The 19,128-nt window shown below is 39.2% G+C and overlaps 1 protein-coding gene across 1 annotated transcript; it reads left to right on the top strand.

Moving 5' to 3' along the window:
• The first annotated feature begins 1,295 nt into the window (after positions 1-1,295).
• LOC103779963 (putative germ cell-specific gene 1-like protein 2) lies at positions 1,296-15,868 on the top strand. Its single transcript, XM_008947609.1, has 5 exons — positions 1,296-1,605; positions 3,142-3,189; positions 5,517-5,669; positions 11,204-11,315; positions 15,613-15,868. The coding sequence occupies exons 1-5, from the start codon at positions 1,296-1,298 to the stop codon at positions 15,866-15,868; spliced, it is 879 nt and encodes a 292-aa protein (XP_008945857.1).
• Positions 15,869-19,128: the final 3,260 nt, after the last annotated feature.

Below are 19,128 nucleotides of genomic sequence, written 5' to 3'. Positions count from 1 at the left end.
GTAGGGAAAAGAGAAAGAAAGAAAAAAAAACACATAAACAAACAAAACCAAGCACAAACAAACAACCAAAAAACTTCTGGCTCAATCTACAGTCTGCTTTTTGTGTTCTGAGATTTGCTCTGCTTTTTTAGCCCAGATACCTTCCTGTCTTTCACTCTGTTGCTGGCCAACTCTTCAAGCTGATATCTTCGTAACAGTCTAACACAGACATTTATCCTGTTTCTTTGATTTTCATGCTGCAACTTGTCTAGCCACACACTTCTTCAATCTTCACATATTCTGGTTAGAGAAAAACCAAAATGAATAATTAGAAGATAAATATGTGACTTCAGTGCCTGTCCTGTGGTATCTATAACTCTCCCTTAGGACATGTGTTTTGTCCTTACAGTTGCAAAGTGAAGCAATCATGTACTAACACCCTTGCTCACTCTGCTTCTTTGAATCACTTATTTGCATTACCAGAAAGTCTGAAAATGCAACATGTATAACATATCAGGGTGGGAAATGTTTCTTAGATGAAGGGAAAAAAAACATCACAGAGAGAACGGATGGGCAGACAAAATGAGGATCAGCCAGCTTTTTCATTACTGTTTCACCTATCTTGGGCAAGACCTCTGTTATGTGTTCATGGAGGCAGAATGGACAGTGCCCAGAAGTCCATCAATAGCAAAGTCATGTAACATGCCTTTTCTATGTCACTGGTAGAACTCTGAACAGATGCAATGACCATCTCTGAACAGACGCAGTCTTGGGAGGTGCTGCAGTGCTGTGAAATGCTCTAGTTTAGCAACTGATTTTATCTTCTTAAGAATTTCTTTATAAGATTAATAACTGTATTCAATTTAAACAGTGTTCAGTGTAATGGGAGCATTTGGAACCACAAGATTTTGTTTATTTCTTAGCTGAGAAATGGAGAAGTTCCATCAATCTGACTCCACCTGCTGATCAAGGTAAATATACATATTTTGTGTATATAAATAAAACTTTTGTGATTGTATATTGGGTACTTCCAATGCTTCTGTGTATCTTTAGTCCAGTGAGTCATGGGGCACCTTCTCATATTTCTTTCACAAGACATTACTGGCAAGCAACACTGTCCTATATATTTAATCTCTCTTCCCACATGATTTCTGGTCATGCCCATATCTCTGCTTTCTGTCTTTAACTACTAAGCTGGCACAATTTTCTGAGAGGAATGAAGAACAGGATTGTAAATATAGGCAGGTGTTTCACCAAACACACACACACATAGAGAGAGCTTTGTAAAAGAATTATTGGTAGTGCAGCCCTGTAGGATGCCAGTTTCAGTCCCAGCTGCAGACAGGCGGCAGAGAGCCTCAGCAGCATTTTCTCTCAGTTTTCTCTCTTTAGTCTTCTCTATTACAGCATTCAGTAGCAGTTATTGGTGTGAAGGGGCAAGAAAAGTTGCCAAACCTTTCTGTAGAGGACAGAGCAAAGGGGATCACTGCATCCGCTTTAATAGCCCTGATGCCAACAACAGCAACGCTGTGCAGTACATTTGGGAGACAGGAGATGACAAGTTCGTTGACCGAAAGTTTCATGCTGGGATTTGGTATTCCTGCGAAGAGCTTATAAATGAAGAAGGTGAGTAAACCCATATAAATTTACACAGGAAGTTAATCAGTGTTCTTCCTACTTATTTCATGTAACCCTACTCTTTGCTGCATTACTATGTGTTTTAAAGGAAAAATTATCCTTAAAAAGTTGGTCTTCTCCGGGAAGGGGAATCTTAGAGGGTAGTATCTAGTAAATTCCTAAAAAAAATTCCTAAAAAAGTCTGCAAAGAACTTTGGAGTTCAGGTTGTAATAGCTATGAAGATTTTTTTATTATTCTAACCGGATCAGCAAATTAAGTTACTTTAACAGGAAAATTGTATTTTTCTGATTTTTTAGGCGTATTTGCCTTAAATGATTGCTTACAATCCCCTCTGGCAACATAAAAAGCATATTTTGTTTTAAAAATAATTTGAGCAATTAAATCTGTGAGATCTAAGTTACTTCATGGATTTCTTCTTAAACACAGCTATTTCAACTTTCTTCCTTCAATCTCACCTTTCAGAGCAGAAGACTATTTTCAAACTGCTAAAACATAATTTGGAGCCTTACTAGTCATGGGTGGTGGCACTTAATTGAGTTTCACTTGGTGTATATAAAAGTCAGTAAAATGAAATTAGTTTGCCGTTAATGAAAACTTACAGTTACTCTTGGATCTTTGTAAAAGGGAATTGCTTAGCTCTTTCAAGAAGTTGGGCATTTATTATAAACCTACACTAAGTTTTTCCCCTTTAGGTGCTGAGCAGTTTACAAATGACAGCTGGAGCAAAATTTCAGAGAAATCAAATCAGGTGCCATCTGTGCTATATAATCCAAGTATTTTCACTGTCACCTGTCCTGAAGGTGAAGTTCCGGTTAGATCAGAAGGTTTTGTGAGTTATGCCGTTTTAAGGGGGTAAATATTGAAGATCAGGGAAAAATACATGTCCAAAAGATATATTTCAGGTGGTGATTGCTATGAATAACGTAGTTGTTTCATTTATGCATCTGCTATGACAGTTCTTTTTCGATGCAGTTAGTAGCTCAAAAAAGTTACCCTGTATTTTCACAGCAAAGAGAATTAATTCCAAGTGCTGTCTTCACAGCATCTGTGTGGGGGTCAGGAGGTCACATGGTTTGAAAATCAAAGCTTATAGAAAGCAATTGGAATCAAGCTGAGAAGAAATGTTTGTGAGCTGAAGCCTTGTTACTGTAAGGAGAGCTGGACTCCTTTCACAGGAAAGATGGTTGCCAGGCTTTTCAAAAGACCTGATAGTTTTCCTGTTGTGGCTTTCACAGCCGAAACATTTTGGAAATAAATTCACAGCCTTTCTCCAGGTCTCCCAGACTCTGGTTCTGCCTTGAAAAAGTCTGGAAGGATTCTCTAGCTAAGTCCTAGGAGTAGGTCAATGTACCAGAGACTCTGAGTGTACAAACATATATCAGGAATAATTTATCCCAGTCATCTCGGTTTGTGCTCCTATGACAGGTTTTACTTTTTCTGCTTTCTGTTAATCTATTTCTTTAGACCATTACAGAATACAAAATAATCCTGAATTTTACTTTAAGATTATTTTTTTTTTTTAGGTGAGACATGTAGAAGCTTCATCAGTCTGACTCCAGCTGCTGATCGAGGTAAATATGCTTATGTTATTTGTATAAATAAAACATTCCTGATCACATTTACCAATATAAATATTCTGTTTTGATATAAAAAAATATTTTCTTTAATCCCACACAAATTTTGTCTTTTATTTAGTTTTTCGTCTTCAAAATGAAGCTCACATGACTTCAAATATGAATCTTTGTCTTTTTGAAAGCACTCCATTTGAATTTGAATGTTTATTAAAATTATTTTGAATATGGGTACTGGAAGTCAAGATTTGTAAGTTTTTGCTCTCTCTCTCCTCACACCTCCATATTCACTGTCAGGAATTTTGTGGCTTCCACTATTCAGCCTGGAGAAGGCAGAAGGACTGGCAATGTGTGAACAAGGGCAGGCAGTATGCTGAAGGGACTTGGGGGAGACGTTGTGGACCAAACCAATCTTGATGGCAGGCTGAATCTTCTCCCTGTACCTTACACAGAGCTGTAAGGAGGCAATTCCATTCTCCTGAAAGTAGAGAATTGTCCTTTTTCTTTTAAGGAGCAGTTCATGTTCGTATAAAACATACTTGCAGATGCTATTAAGTGCCACCCCCCTCCAATATAAACCCTATCATTGGCATGGCTAGACCAATCGCTTTGGAAGTCTTTGATACAGAAAAGAAAAAAAAAAAGAAAAGTTTTACTTCTTTCACAGGTCTTTGTAATTACACGCCCAGGACACTGGGACTGGAGTATTTTTGGAGTATTTTCCTGGATACACAATTTCAGCACCCTGGAGAAGAAAGACTCAGTATCTAGAGGCTAGTACTCCTTCCCTCTGTTGCAGCTTGCCACTGTTCACAAGCAAATCAAGATTTTTTTGTAACATAAGAAAACAATATAAATGAGATGTGGATCTTAGTCACACAGACACGGTTCTCAAAGACGAAGGGTGGGTTATGGGCCCTGCTGTGAGAGCTCCTCACTTGTGAAGCCACTGGTGAACACGGTGCTGCAACTGACTCTGTGGACAGGACTGGCAGGTCAGATTGAGACACCTAAGTCAGGACCTAGGTACTTCTTAGCCACACTGAGAAGCTATCATTGGCTAGTGTAATCCTAGGTGGGAATAGACTTCTGCCCTGCTCAGGGCAAGGAGGAGTTTGTGTTCTGCCCATGCATATGGCTGCTGTATGGACAAAACTCAGGATACATCAAGCTCACCCCTCCTGGATTTATGATTTCTAGGCATCATGCACAGAGGTTATCACACTTGTGCAGTGCATATGTAATGATGGCTCGCTTATGAAAAATGTTAAGATGCTCACGTGGCTGGTGTAGAAAATACACTTAGGCAACATAACAGTTGAAGTTTCTGGAAAAAAAAAAAAAACAAAACCAAATTTTTTTACTGGAGACAAAGATTTACTGGAGAAGTAAACATTGCTATCAGAGAAGTCCCACAGACAATTGTCAAAGTTGGCAGTAGGGGTTATTTAGCACACAAACTAAACTTGTTTACTGCCTGCCATATGTACTGTTCAGTAATCAATTACATGTCTTACAAATGTTTGCATTTTTAATTTATAATTGTTACTATATACCTCTGTATGAAGTCACTACTTGAATCTAAAACCAGGTGTTTCGGGACATGTTTATTTTTAAAAACATTTTGGAAGTTTTTTCGTCAGTTGTTACCAATATCTGGACACCAGAAGACCTCCTGCTCCTGACTGTGGAACATCAGCATGCTAGTAGTAAAACATCAGGCTGAGAAAATTTAATGGGAAGACTAAGTTCTAAGACTAAGATTAATTAGCAGATAATCAGAGAAATGGTTCTTAGTGAAACCTGAAGAGTATCTTCGCTCATGAGGTCTTTTCTGTCCAAAAACTCAAGATCCTGGCTGGTGAAAAATTAAACCCATGGGGTGGCTGTGTGCTGCATGGCCTTGCAATTTGTTACCTGGGTAACCTGGTCTTCTGTTTTGGTACAGTTCTCTCTGGATACAACAACTTTGATGTCAACAACTAGATAATTGAATAGTAACACTTCTTTTTATATTGTTTGATTCATGGTAATTTTAGGGTAGCTACTGGTACAATACCATACTGCCCCACCTTGTACTGTAAGCTTCTTAAGTATATAGCAGGAATGTGCAAGTGCTTTTCCACTAATAGCCACTAACAGTATCAGTAGAGGGAATCATAATTTAGGGTGACCTTCAAGTCTTCCTATAGATGTTATAATAAAACCCTCACAGAATTTGAGCTTTTGTTTAGTGTTGTCTAAACAATATAAATGATGAAGAAAAAAAATGATGAAAATACTGAATGGCTGCTTATAATATCAGTATTGTTGATTTGGTTTTCCAGGGGTTTTATGGCTGTCTATTGTAGCAGAGCTTCTGTACATCATTTTGCTTCTGACAGGAGCTATTCTGATGTCAATGGAAATGTGCTACTACAGTACTGTCATTGATGGGCTAAAGATCAACACCTTTTCTGCGGTAGTCACTGTATTAGCAGGTACAGTTAAGGATCTCAATTTGTTATATTCAGAAACGGCAATATCTATAGACTTTCAACAGAAAATTAGTAACAGTGTCTAAGCTTCAAAACTAATACAATACCTATGGAGATATTAACAATACAAGATGCAGCAAAGCTTTATGGAAAATATCCTTTTTATATAATTATTTCTATATTTTACATTTACAGTTTTTATTATTTTTAACATCACTATTTTAATTTTATACTTTCAGTTTTCAGGTTTGTGATCAAAGATAAAAAAGTAACATACCCTTCTAAAGAACTTGATTTTTCTATTTCCAACATGCAAAACATAAATTAGGAATAGCCAAATTAAAATAGCACTTTTAAGAGGGAATAAAATATAATTGGATAATCATTAGTAGAGAACCATCATTAAAATTGTCTTTCATATTCTTCATACTACTTCTTGGACCTTGGAGTCTTATTGGACAGTAAGTTATCCATGGGACAGCAATGTGCCCTTTTGGCGAAGAGGCATTAGTAAAAGTGTGTCCACCAGGTCTAGGGAGGTTCTCCTCACCCTCTACTCTGCCCTGGTGAGACCACACCTGGAATACTGTGTCTAGTTTTGGGCTCCCAATTCAAGAAGGACAGGGATCTACTGGAGACAGTCCAATGGAGAGCTGCGAGGATGATTAAGGGACTTGAACATCTCTCCTATGAAGAAAGACTGAGAGAACTGGGACTGTTCAGCTTTGAGAAGAAAAGGCTTAGAGGGGATCTTATTAATGTCTATAAATATCTGAGGAGTGGGTGTCAAGAGAAGGGGACAGGCTCTTTTTGCTGGTGCCCAGTAATAAGACAAGGAATAATGGGTATAAGCTGGAACACAGGAAATTCCACCTCAACATGAGGAGAAACTTCTTTCCTGTGAGGTTGATGGAGCACTGGTACAAGCTACCAGGAGAGGCTGTGGGGTCTCCTAGTCTGCAGACTTCCAAAACCCACTTGGATGTGTTCCTGTGTGGCCTGCCCTGGGTGATCCTGCTTTGGCAGGGGGGTTGGACGAGATGATCTCTAGAGGCCCCTTGCAACCCTTAACTTTCTATGATTCTTAATCCAGTCCTATTTAATCATAGGATCCAAGGCAAATTCAGTTTGGAAGAAAGTTCAGAGGGTCCCTAGTTCAATCTGAAGAATCTGATCTCAATTCAGTGTCGTGTGTTGAGCATAAGGAGGTTGGACAGAGACTTCTGAAGGTGTCTTACAGCCTGAAGGTACTCTGTGACTCTGTCTATATTATGGAATTGTTACTGAGGAATGTTGCAGTAAAATCAGTAATTACAAGTAACATGAATAATGTTTCATAGAGTTTTCATAGCAGTCATACTATTTATTTAATGCAATTTCTTATGAAACACATATCACTGGGGTTCATATAGTGCTTCATATAGTCAGGATGCTTTAGAGGGCAAAGTGAGAGCCTGTCTTCTAGAACGGCATCTAACTGCAAGTCAAACACCTGGCAGATGGCAAAGAATCAATGTCAAGATGGCCTTTCTCTGACAAAATTTTGGACTTTGGTCCTAATCCTATTGTTTCTAGATTTAGTGTTCATGCATTTGCAACTGTTGGACCTTTCTTCATTAAAGATTTTTTTATTATTCTTTTTCCTTTTAAAATAATCACAGATTTAATTCATTTGCCAATCTCATTTGTATTGGCTAAATAAATCATTTATTAAACAACTGATAATGAGGAAGAAATAATTTTCTTCCTTCCTGCAGAAGCCTTTGCATAGTTGAAGACAACTGTCATGGCTCTCCCTCAGCTTCGCCAAAAGAAATGACTGAGAAACATGTCATATTACTTTACATGTATTTCTAAGACCTGTGATTACTATTGCTGCTCTAGTATTTCTCTAGCTCACTTCTGCCAGACTTTCTAGAGTGCAGGGCTTAAAATGTGGACATCAGGTCAAACCTCCAAGGACTTTAAAAAACACAACTTATATGCCAGGTGGTGACTTCTGAAGCACTATATTTTTGCTTAATTTTATGGAAGTGTAAGACTTCTAGGGACCTATCACACTACGCTGAGTTAGACCCAACTCTCCTAAACGTTTCCCGACAGGTATTTGTATAACTCCATCCTAGAAAAACACCCAAGCCCTAGAAAATGCCATCATCAAAAAAAAAAAAAAAAAAATAAAAATCAATGCTGCCTCCTCAGTACTGAAGTTTATGCCACCTTCTTAAGAAATGTAATCAAATTCAAACTGTTCTAAAGATTTTCTTCATGTGTAATCTAAAGCTTCAGCTCCAGTTCTTTCAGTATAATAACCTGCAGTACAGGAGAGATGATTTCTTTCTCTCTGCACCTAGCTTTCACACATTTGAAGATTTCTGTCTCAACTCCCTGTAGTCTAGAGAACAGTCCCCAAACTTCGCTGCCTACGAACTCTGAGAACCTGCTGGAATATCTTTCTTCTGAATTGCTTTTCTGAAAGGTGCCCAACTGGTTAAAAATCTCTATTATCACCAGTACTATTAATTGCTTAAAAAATACACCATTTCTCCTGTATCTTGCCAAGCCTCATGATCCATTGTCAGACCTATTTCAAAAGAAAGAGTAGTGAGCTTTATTCAACTTTTCAGGCAGTTTTGCCCACTTTTAGCAGCTTTTTCCTCTCCCAGTTACTAAGTTTTATTCATCAAATTCACTATTATTCAACAAATATCCACTTCTATTAACATGGTTTTGGGTTTTGTTTATTTTTTGCTTTAGCATGTACAGTATAAAGGAGGCTTACACCACAAGCAGCAAGCTTTTCCCAGACGTTGTTTATTTCCGCTAGTAAAATTACTTGAAATATTAAAAAGTGGAAGAGCATCTGTCTTAGCTCACAAAATTCTGTATAAATCCTTTTTAGCTATAAACCAAATCTAATTGCCCTAATCTTTAATGAAGATGCAATTTCTTGAACAAACATGTTCTTGATTCTAACAGACAAATGCAAATTAAAATTCAGCTACTGCAAAGAGTAGGTGCATAATTCTAGCTATACTGAAAACACAATTTAAGAACTGTTGCAGTACTTAGCCATTGGGAAAAAAAATAAAACCACATTATAGCTTGTGTTTGATTTTTCAGTTCCTTCAGTCTTTAGCTCGTGCTAAATAAAATCCTAAAATATATGTTCTAACTTGTACATAACATGATGACTTAGTAGAATCACAGTGTGAAATTTTTCTGACCATAGGTATGCACGTTTATAATGTCCCACATGCAGCTCCTGACTCTACAGAAATCATTATTCTGAGTGTTTACTCTTAAATACATATGCACTGCAACTTAACTCCACTGCTATGAAATACACGATACTGATATCACTGTCCTGTTGCTCTCAGAGGCCTTTGATGAGAAGGGTGTATAAGTATGCTTGCCTTTTATCTACATTAATGTAATTTCTCTCCTTTATGTATATTAAAATTTCACAATTTCTTAGGCACCAAACTGCCCTGATGGCACTGCTGAAATAATGAGCCCGACTCAGCATTTAATCCTTGTACAGGGAGAACTCCAGCACAAAAATTCCTGTTTGCACTCCAGCTCTATCTAGGCAGCCAGACTGAGGGATTCAGGACAGACACTTGTCTAACTCAAAAGTGGCTATGACATGCCACATCTGTGTTCTCCATTCTCTAATAACCACATTGAAAAGGCAACAACTTTTTCCAAATAGTTTATTTAGTTTATTACTATCAGGATAGAAGCTAACCACCGAAAGCTCTGTTTAGAAGCATGAAACCTCTCCTCTCTGTGCTACATAAAAGGGCCTCTTGCTGGTGCTTCAGGCAATACCAGTGTTTCGGGGAAGACCATTTCCCAGTGACTGCTGAAGCCAGGTCATTTTCAGCCCCGACTTCTTATGCCTGAAGACATGCACCCTAGACTGAGAGATACTGTGTCCTAGCTACCTATCTTTGTAAGAATTAATTAGACCTATTTTAGGAAAACCTAATAAATTTGGGCTTGTGAGTCGAGAGGGGGAGTGTGTGCTCTGATGAGCTAATGTATTTTAGATAGTGGGATAGTTAATAATTAATAAAAATTAATTTTAAAAATAATAATTAATAAAAACTATTTATGGATTTGTAAATTATGCTGGAAACAAACAAAGAAAAAGAAAAATAGATGTTCACAGGGAAGTTAACTACCTGAAGATAAAATATCAAGGGAAAACAGATATCCTTAGAATTAGGCAGAATCTTGGTAGCAATTTTCAAAATTAAATTATTAAATTAGTCCCTTTCACAATCCAGTATTTCAGCTCTTTTTAACGACCATTCATATTTTCATTCACCTACCTAACTTGGATAAATCTGGTTGTATTTAAGGCATATGTAAAGGCCATATGACTGCATGTCTTTGAAAAATCTTTCCACTAAACCATAGAGAACTGTGGGAAATGTGCTCTGTGCAAGGCAACCAAGCAATACTTTGTTGTAATGTCTGATCCTTGCTCCTGGTTGAATTGCTAAGAAGTTTTCAGAGAAGAGCACATTAGGTTGTTGTCTAAAAAAATCTACAGACTACACGTCCTATTGCTCCCCTAGATTGTTCTAGCATACAGAGCAGATGTCAAGGGACAGTATTAGTGATTGCATTGGCAAATACATGACATGTAAATACTTAGATTATAAAGTCTGGTATTTTTAAATGGTTTTTAGAACTTGGATACTTCTTTAGGAGCTCAGGGGATAACATAAAAAAGTTACAGTCATAGAATGTTTGGCATGGAAGGGACCGCCAAAGGTCATCTAGTCCAACCCCCCTCCTATAAGCAGGGACATCTCCAACTAGGTCAAGCTGCTCAGAGCCTTATCAAACCTGACCTTGAATGTCTCCAGGGATGGGGCCTCCACCAACACCTCTATCTCCACCTCCAGCACCTGGGATCACTATTCCAGTGATCTGTCACCCTCATATTGAAGAACTTTTTGCTAACATCTAAACTAAATCTGCCCTTTTCTAGCTAAAAGCCATTATCCCTTGTTCTGTCACTACAAACCCTTGTGTATAGTCTGCTTTCCTATAAGTTGCCTCCAGGTACTGGAAGGTTACTGTAAAGTTCCCCCACAGCCTCCTCTTCTCCAGGCTGAACAGCCCCAACTCTCTCAGCCTGTCCTTACAGGAGAGCTGCTCCAGCCTCCTGTAAGAACACGCTCCAACAGCTCCACGTCCTTCTTGTGCTGGGGGCTCCACAGCTGGACACAGGACTCCAGGTGAGGTCTCACCAGGGCAGAGCAGAGGGGCAGGATCACCTCTCTCCGTCTGCTGCCCACGCTGCTTTTGGTGCAGCCCAGGATTCAACTGGCCTTCTGGGCTGCCATGGCACATTGGTGGCTCATGTCCAGCTTCTCATTTACTAGTACCCCAAATCTTTTTCCAAAAGACTGCTCTCTAGCATGTCCTCTCCCAGCCTATACTGATAGTGCTGGTTGCCCTGACAGGTAAGAATATACTGAATTTGCATTTTGTAATGCTCTTATTATATTTTTTAGGTCTTCTGGGCATGGTTGCTCACATGATGTACACAACTGTATTTCAGATGACTGTAAATCTTGGTCCTGAAGACTGGAGACCTCACACATGGGATTATGGCTGGTCCTATTGGTAGCTATTGGCTTATATTTAGTTCTTTTATTACATTTCAGTCAGTTCACCCTATGTTCAAAGGATGTGTACCTAATTTATAAAGAATGGGTCCATATTATTTCACTCCTGAGGATGCAGTTCAATAGCCAGCTTTTTTTTTTTTTTTCCAAATTCACTTGTTTTAGATTATTTCACAGAATGTATAAGCTTGTTAATTTTCCCTTTGTCATCCTTTAGATGGTAGAAGCAGAAGTTCTTCTCCATACACATCATATCCAGGTTTAGTACCCAGAGCTCTCAGGACAATTGCCTTGCATAAATTGTTCAAAACTCATCGAGCTTTAACCGTTTAGGCTGAATTTTTTCTTATCAGATATACGCTTCAGACTGTTGTATCTGGAACATTTCAGAAAAAGTAGTTCAAATTTTTTTAAAACAAGTTTAGATAAAAACATTGTTTTGGCCTTCTAAACAAGTACAAAATATCCTCTGAGGAGATCTAGTGAATTTCTTCAGAAAAGGTTCTCTTCAGAGGGTTTTTGCTATAGAAAAAAAAATTGAATCTGATCAGTTGCATTTGAATGAGTCTGAGAGAAAGAATAGGAACAACTCCATTGGGTTAAATAAAAGTCAATCAGGATCAATATTTTGGGTCAGTAAAGCAGATCTCAGGACGATTGTCTCCTTCATATCTGCTCTGACAGCTGAGATCACAGCTCATTGTCACTCATTCTTGTTGCTCTTTCTACTTTTATTGTACCGTTATTGAACAAGAGCTTATAGCTGCTTATGGTCTTTAGTACACAAACTTGATAGGGATTTTTGCAGTGAAATATGATTTTCTGTTGTCTTTCATTCTGTTACTTTTCACCGTTGTAATAATTCAAATCTCATTTGAAGGTCACGTCTTCCCAAGCAGTAGCAGTTTATTTGAAGATATTGTTACATCTATACAAATGGAGATGTCTCCCTACTGTTCTCACACCACTGAAGGATGGGCATGGTCAGTACTCCAAAGCTGAAGATTGATCACATCATGACAAATGGTGTATCTTATCCTGTTTATCCAGGAGATTAGGTGGCTCAACATCTGTACACTACCCATTTGCTCAAAGTGGAAAGGGTGATCCCCCTTCTGTCAGGAAAAACTGGTTTAAAAAGGTTCAACACCAAGTACCGATACAACATCCTGGACAACATCCAGGGACTACTTGGATACCCTCAATGGATATCATAGGAGCTGTGCAGAATCCTCACTGTCTTTCCTCCTTTCAGAGTTAGATTATTTTTTTCTTCTTTTACATGTTTTTGTTCTTGTAATAATAACTTTGTTTCCGTGGTTTGGAGCTCTGATCTCTTTTCTGGGAGATTTCTCAATTTTTTCATTAATGGAATTAGGCCTGTTTTTACTGTAAAATCAGTCAGGACAATGGTCCTTCCTTTCTTCTCCTTTCCTGTGGGAGTGGAAACTGAAAACTGCGGACTGGTACTGAAAAGGAGAAGAAAATCACCCAAATAACGGTCACTATTTCTGCTACTGACACAGCTCTATTGATACCACTGTCTTCATCATCATCACATTCATCATTGATGTCATCACTGCTGCTACTATAGCCAGCCTTCTCCTGAGCACCTGGACTTTGACCATGCTTCACATGTACTCAGGAACTGTGGATTTTATGGCTGGCCTCTAAAGATTCAGTGCAGCCTGCACCACAAGATGCCCAAAGAAATGTTACTACCAATACAGGGTTTTCCAACCCATCAATATCTACACAAAGAAGGACACTGAGGAGAATGTTCTGTGTGGTGTCTTTTTTTTCTAACCAATTTTATGCTCCATTTTTCTATCAAGATTCAATGTCTTCTTTCCTTTTCTCTGTCTAAATGGCAGCTACATCACCCTATTAGATAGTGATCCAGAAACAAGGGAAGCCATACATACAGGTGCCTCCTATTTGTCCCCCTTGGGTTTTTCTTCTTACCTCTTTTCATATATGTTGTCTCTCTCCTGAAAACGTACATTTACATCTCCCTTCCTCTTGTATGAACTCTCATCTTCAGTTTCTCTTAGCTGCTCTTCCATTGACTGCTTGTGAGAATCTCAGCTGATGATAAGACGGAGGATGCTGAAGTTGTCTTTTTAAAAGGAAAGAGAACAGATGCCAAAACCAAAAAGGGCACTAATGATTGTAGCTGACATTACCTTTCTAAATACCTCAGCACTCACTTGTGGCTGACAACATCACCAAGACCAGGACAGGGTCATGGCCAGGCAGAGGCACAGGCAAAAACTTTGTTACTTTTTTTATTGGGCCTTCAAATAATCTTATTAGCCAAAGAAAACAAAGCATTTGACCACAGCACCAGTTTTTCATCCTAATAACCAGACCTAGTAGAGCAGCTATTCCTGAAAAAACTATTGAGCCTTTGTCATGCATCTTCTACCTGCCACACTTCCTCCTCTGTCCTCACATTCAGCTGCTGTGCCCAGGGTTTTTCTTCTACCTGGCCCAGGAAGCAAGAAGACCTTTCTTCTTTCATTACAGTGCTGGAATTACCAATAATTGGCAGACTCACTCTGTGGTATCCCTGAATGTCTCTTCAATAAACCTCTCCTTATTTCTCTTTTTTATTCTTCAGAAGCTTTTCTGGAAGTTGAAAGATGTTTCTGTTATTAGTGAATCTCTCACTCTACTTGTATTTCTCACAGTGAGACATTCTCACATCAAGAGATAACATTTTCTCTCTGAAGACCTGCCCCGTACTGAATTCCCATAACACATCTCTTATGGGATACTCTGTGCAATAAAAGGAAAATCTGTAATACAGCTGAGCTTCTCTCTGCATTTATCTTATGCAGATTAATGACTGGTTGCTTTAGTTTCTTACTCTTATGTCATTGAGTCCTTCAAAGGGCTTCAATAGATGGATTAGGAAAAGCTGTGCTTCACAGTGTCAGTTCTATCAATTTATCTACTAATGTTATTTTGCTTCAATTATTCAGTCAAAAATGCTTATTATAAGAGTCAGGACCACTTCAGACCTGCCACTTTTACCTCATTCCAGAGGCCAGATCTTCAATTCTTTTCTACCATGGATGGCTTAGTCCACAGGTTACATACCTAGAAAGACCTGTTATCCCATTCTTGCTCCATTCACATGGAGAGCTAAATCTCTCTGCTTATGGTGTTTTTCCCCTGATCTTGTTATCTCTTTATTCTAGGAGGTCTTCTGCAGCTCGTCACATCGAAGAGCATGTAGTTTGACTGACTTTAGGAGCAAAAACAGATTAAGCTGCTTCCCTTCTTCCTGCTTCCAGGAGCCCTTCACTTCTGTGTGTTATATTCCACCACCCTCAAATTCTGGTAACACATCTGGCTGTCTGATCATCCTGGATAACAAACCTGGCTAAAAGTAATGTTTTTTAAAAAACAAACAAAAAACCAACCAAACAAACAAAACCGTAGAGTTGTTTAAAAACCTAAATGAGTTTGTTGAACTACAGCAAGGATGTGGGAACAAAAGCTCTCAATGAGAGCAGAGGAAAGAGATTCTTGAACTGATTTCACCACAGAAAAGCATGTTTTATTAGATAATTGTGACCTTGACATCTTAAGAAAAGCTTTGGTGAGTGAGTTCCTCTGCTGTGAACTCAAATTCATAACAGTGTGGCCATATTCTCCCATGTTATTTTTATACCTCCAGCATGCATTGCCCACTCAGTAGTCTGTGAGTTTCACACATTCTTAGCAAATTGTACTTCAACATAGTTGTTGAGTTCTGTCTTCTTATGGTATTACTTTCAAAATTTCAGACCCAATGGCCTCTTCTCTCTATTTAGTCATGATCTGTATTTTCTCAGGAATGCATTTCAGTGCTCTGTGTCTGCTTCAGTCAGTTGTTTAATTGTACCTTCTCTTTTTTTCTTTTTTTTCTTTTTTTTTTTTTAACCCTTTTGGATAACTGGCACACATTTTTCTTGCTGTTTTTGTTTTCTAGTCTCAATAGCTGCACCTTTTAACTTTTTATGCATCCTCTTTTTTCCATAGTGCTTCATTTTATTAAGCTCTAGGTAGAGTAAACAGAGAAATTTGAGGTAGAGCTTCATTAAACAGGAATGTTAAATGTGAGTGTTATAACCAATATGCAGAGATCAGCTACATAAGTTAGATATGCAGATGTTCATTAATCAAGAATTCTTCTCCCTTCCCCACTATGTTCCTTTTTTCCTAATATAAGGGCATGTATACAGTATTTTCAAAGGTAAAATGAAAATGGTCTGCTAATTTCTGATAAACCTTTTTGTTTATAGCCTCGCATGGGCTTCCTTCGCTTGCTGTATGGCTGCAGCTGTCACCACTATTAACAAATATACAAAAACTATTTTGGAATTCAAGCACAAAAGAAAAACGCTGGAAAGGAGTTTAAAGATTAAATACAAGTTTCCTCATCATACAGCTCCAGAGAAAGCTTGCAATGTGTATGTGAACTCTCTTCACAACAGTCCAGAGGACCCTGCACACCCAATAAAAGGCTTGCATCACCTGGCCACTATATCAGTTCTGTAAATTTGAACCATATTTCAAGTAATCCTGTAAATCATAATACTAAAACAGAATTAAACTATTAATTAATGAAAATGTATGTTCGTGTTGCCTTAGTTATTTTTCTTAATAAAAAAAATCATATTTCTGTGGATGTTTCAAGGCAGTCTTAGCATTGGAAATGTAGATTCAGGTGTCTCAGTTCAGGTAAAAAAGAAAGTGACACAAGTTCTCCACTGCTCTGACTTTTAAGAAGTCTCTAATGCTAATATAAAGCATGATAGTTTGTTAGAATTTCAGAGCATTATGGATTTCTACCCTAATTCTTTATTGGAAAGGCGATAAAACATCCCATCCCAAAACCAAAATCCATGACAAACAGAGCTGCAAATAAGGCAACCTACATGTAGTGCATGGCTTGAATAATCTGTTGTTAAATATACATTGTATCCAGGAAAATTGTGCATAATGGTAGGATTTGCTGTGAAAGAAAGCCTAATAGAGGAAAGAGGCTTTCAGTGTAAATACTATTAATTTAAAATGGCTAGGAAGGCAAACGGAGATCTGCAAGACAAATGGCTGCAGACAACACACAAGTGACTTAAATTCTCTAGGTATCATTCTGACAACAGCATCAGAAAGAATCAAAACTTGATTTGTGATTATCGCACATGAAGAATAATCTACAATCACATTGGCGGTGAGAAAGTAGAGGTCATTATGGTCCTCCCAGATCAGGAATATGCAGCAACTCACTCTGAGGATCAACATAAAGCTTCCAGAGGGAACTGAGCCATGTTTGCCTACTCTGTTGGACATTTTTTTTCACCGTTGTGTGAATCCTCCTGCTAATGATCCCGCTAGGAAATGCACTTGTGAACTGGGCAGCAGAGGCCTTACATAGTATACCAAGCAACTCTGGGCTTTAGAAAACCCATTATACGTTTTTTCCAGGGAAAAAAAAATCCTAACATGAATAAATATGATCTGAATTTATTATGTCAGCAGCATCCATAATAGGTCAGTTTATGGCAAGTGATAAGGTAGAGCTGATAATAGAGTAGCACAATTGAAAACAATTAGCTCAGAAGGAAACCACGGGCCATTAGTGTCAAGAGAAGAAAAGAGCGACAACAAAGTGAGATAACAAAGGCAATCTCCTCACAAGGGAGGTGGTGGGTAGTGGGAGGCAGGCATCTGTGCCCAGCCTTCAGTGGCTGTATATCTGGCCCTTAGGAGTGCTGTGACCTCAGGAAGGCAGTTTGTTGGCAGGATGCAAGCAGAAGCTTCACACACTGCTTGGACTGTTATTGGTTGTTGGTGCTTGAAGTTTTTGCAACAGTTCTGGGCTCTTCTTCTAGGAGCAAGCTCAAAGCTCCTCAAATCAAGGTTGCAGGTGCAAAAACCTGACTCCTGATCAGGGATTCAAGCCCTCACACAACTAGTGCTAGGGAGAGAACTGTACAATTGCTGAAGTGCAAGCCTAGGGCTCAGAGCATCACACTTCTAAGCAACAGAAGCTCCACTGAAGGCAGTGTGTAGGCGCTTAGCATTGGTGGTGCCTTCTCAGCAAGTATTGAACCCAGCACCATCTGGAGCAATTGTCCCAGACACAGTAGAGGTCTTGGTCCAGACTGGGCTCCCAAGGAAGAAAGCAGCCCTGGATCTGCAGCTGCAAGGAGTGCCTGGGGCCACTTGCTGAAACTGGAGCAGGTGAAGGCAGCTTCCTTAACTGTAGAAAGTGTGCTATGACAGAGAAGCTCTATTGAACTTAAGAAGATATAGGAGGAGGTGAGAAAGTGGCATAGCACAAGGGAGGATGAAAAGAGAGTGCAAGATCTTCACAGCAATGCTTCAAAGATAAGAGCCTGAACCCCTATAAAGCAGGGAAGGGAAAGCAGCCAATGGCTGTGACCACTGGAGATGCTCAGGACCAAGAACACCAGATGTTATGGCTTTTGGCAAGAAGACGACGACTCTTTCTCTGTTTCCAGATGTGGAACGGCAGAAGTTTTGGTCTCCAGCAGCAGGAAAGAGGCTGCAAGATCTGTCTGAGGAGCACTCAGAACCAGGTGATCCTGAAAAATGCAGGAGAACCAGGGGAGTATGGCAAGGGACAATAGATGGAGACTAAGGTCTTCAGGAGTTGGAGGCCACTAGTTGGTGATTTGACTTGCTATCCAGGGATGTCTACTGTTTGCTGGGGCCTTAGATCTGAAGTCTTTCAGGTAGAGTGCTAAAGCCTGTCCAGCCCTCATACTAGGATTCCATACTGATTCTCCATGTGGTCACCAATGATGCTATTTGGAACACCTTGAACATGTTGAGACCGACTATATGATTCTGGGAGGTGATGATGTAGGATATGCAAGCCCAGGTAGTATTCTCATTGATCCTGTGAGGACAAGGCTTGGGAGTAGGGCATGGATCCTGTGGATTAACATGTCATTGTGCCCAGTTGATCCTGTTGACAGGGGTTTGGCTTTGACGACTATAGGTCTCTCTCAAAGGGTGAGGAACGGATGGGGAGAAACAGGGTCCATTTAGCAAAGCTTGGAAAAAGTATCTTTGTGATCAGGTTGGACAAGCTGTTGAGAATACTTTGGACTAAAAGTAATGGAGAAAGGAGATTTCATCATGAGATAGACGTCAACAGTGGTGGAAGGAAAAAGGTGCAAGGTGACAAAGAAAAATGAGACCTCGGGAATCATAAAACAGAGCAAAGAAAAATCCACCTCAAGTGTACATGTACAAATGTATACAGCCTGGGAAACAAGTGGGAAGAACTAGTTCCCCACATGCAGTCAACGAGCTGAAATATTACTGGAAAAGAGATGTGGTTACAGAATTGGCCTGCTGTGATTGCTGAACATTAACCTTGTAGAGAAGGATGTGGGGTTCTTGTTCAGCTGAGACCACAGAAAGCTGAAAATGTGTCTAGCAGAAAAAAAGTCAACAGCATCTTAGGTTGTATTAACAGGAACATAGCCCGTATATCCAGGGAAGCGATTTATTCCTCACCACCTAGTGATCACTAGATGGCATATAGAATACCACGTCTGGTTTTGAGCTTCATAACAGAGGAAACACAGTAAGAAAGTGGATTAATTAAGTTCAACAGACGGACACAAAGATGGTGAGGGACCTGGAGCACATGTCATATGAGAAGAGGTTCTGGCTTTTTCTACCTGCAAGGGAGACTTCAGAGGGACCCCAAACCCTCCAATACGTACAATATCTAGCAGTCTTCCAATTTCTACAAGAAGGTTATTACATAAAGTTAG

This window comes from Merops nubicus, unplaced genomic scaffold, assembly GCF_000691845.1.
Source record: "Merops nubicus isolate BGI_N331 unplaced genomic scaffold, ASM69184v1 scaffold7149, whole genome shotgun sequence".
Lineage (NCBI taxonomy): Eukaryota > Metazoa > Chordata > Aves > Coraciiformes > Meropidae > Merops > Merops nubicus.
Note: the sequence above shows the minus strand (reverse complement) of the source record. Positions and strands in the feature narration are given on the sequence as shown.

Excerpts from the sequence above, each read along its gene's own strand:
- LOC103779963 (XM_008947609.1), top strand. The coding sequence starts at position 1,296 with ATGCCAGTTTCAGTCCCAGCTGCAGACAGGCGGCAGAGAGCCTCAGCA. Across the intron at positions 1,606-3,141 it reads AGAGCTTATAAATGAAGAAG|GTGAGACATGTAGAAGCTTC; the intron begins GTGAGTAAACCC and ends TTTTTTTTTTAG. Across the intron at positions 5,670-11,203 it reads GGTAGTCACTGTATTAGCAG|GTCTTCTGGGCATGGTTGCT; the intron begins GTACAGTTAAGG and ends TATATTTTTTAG.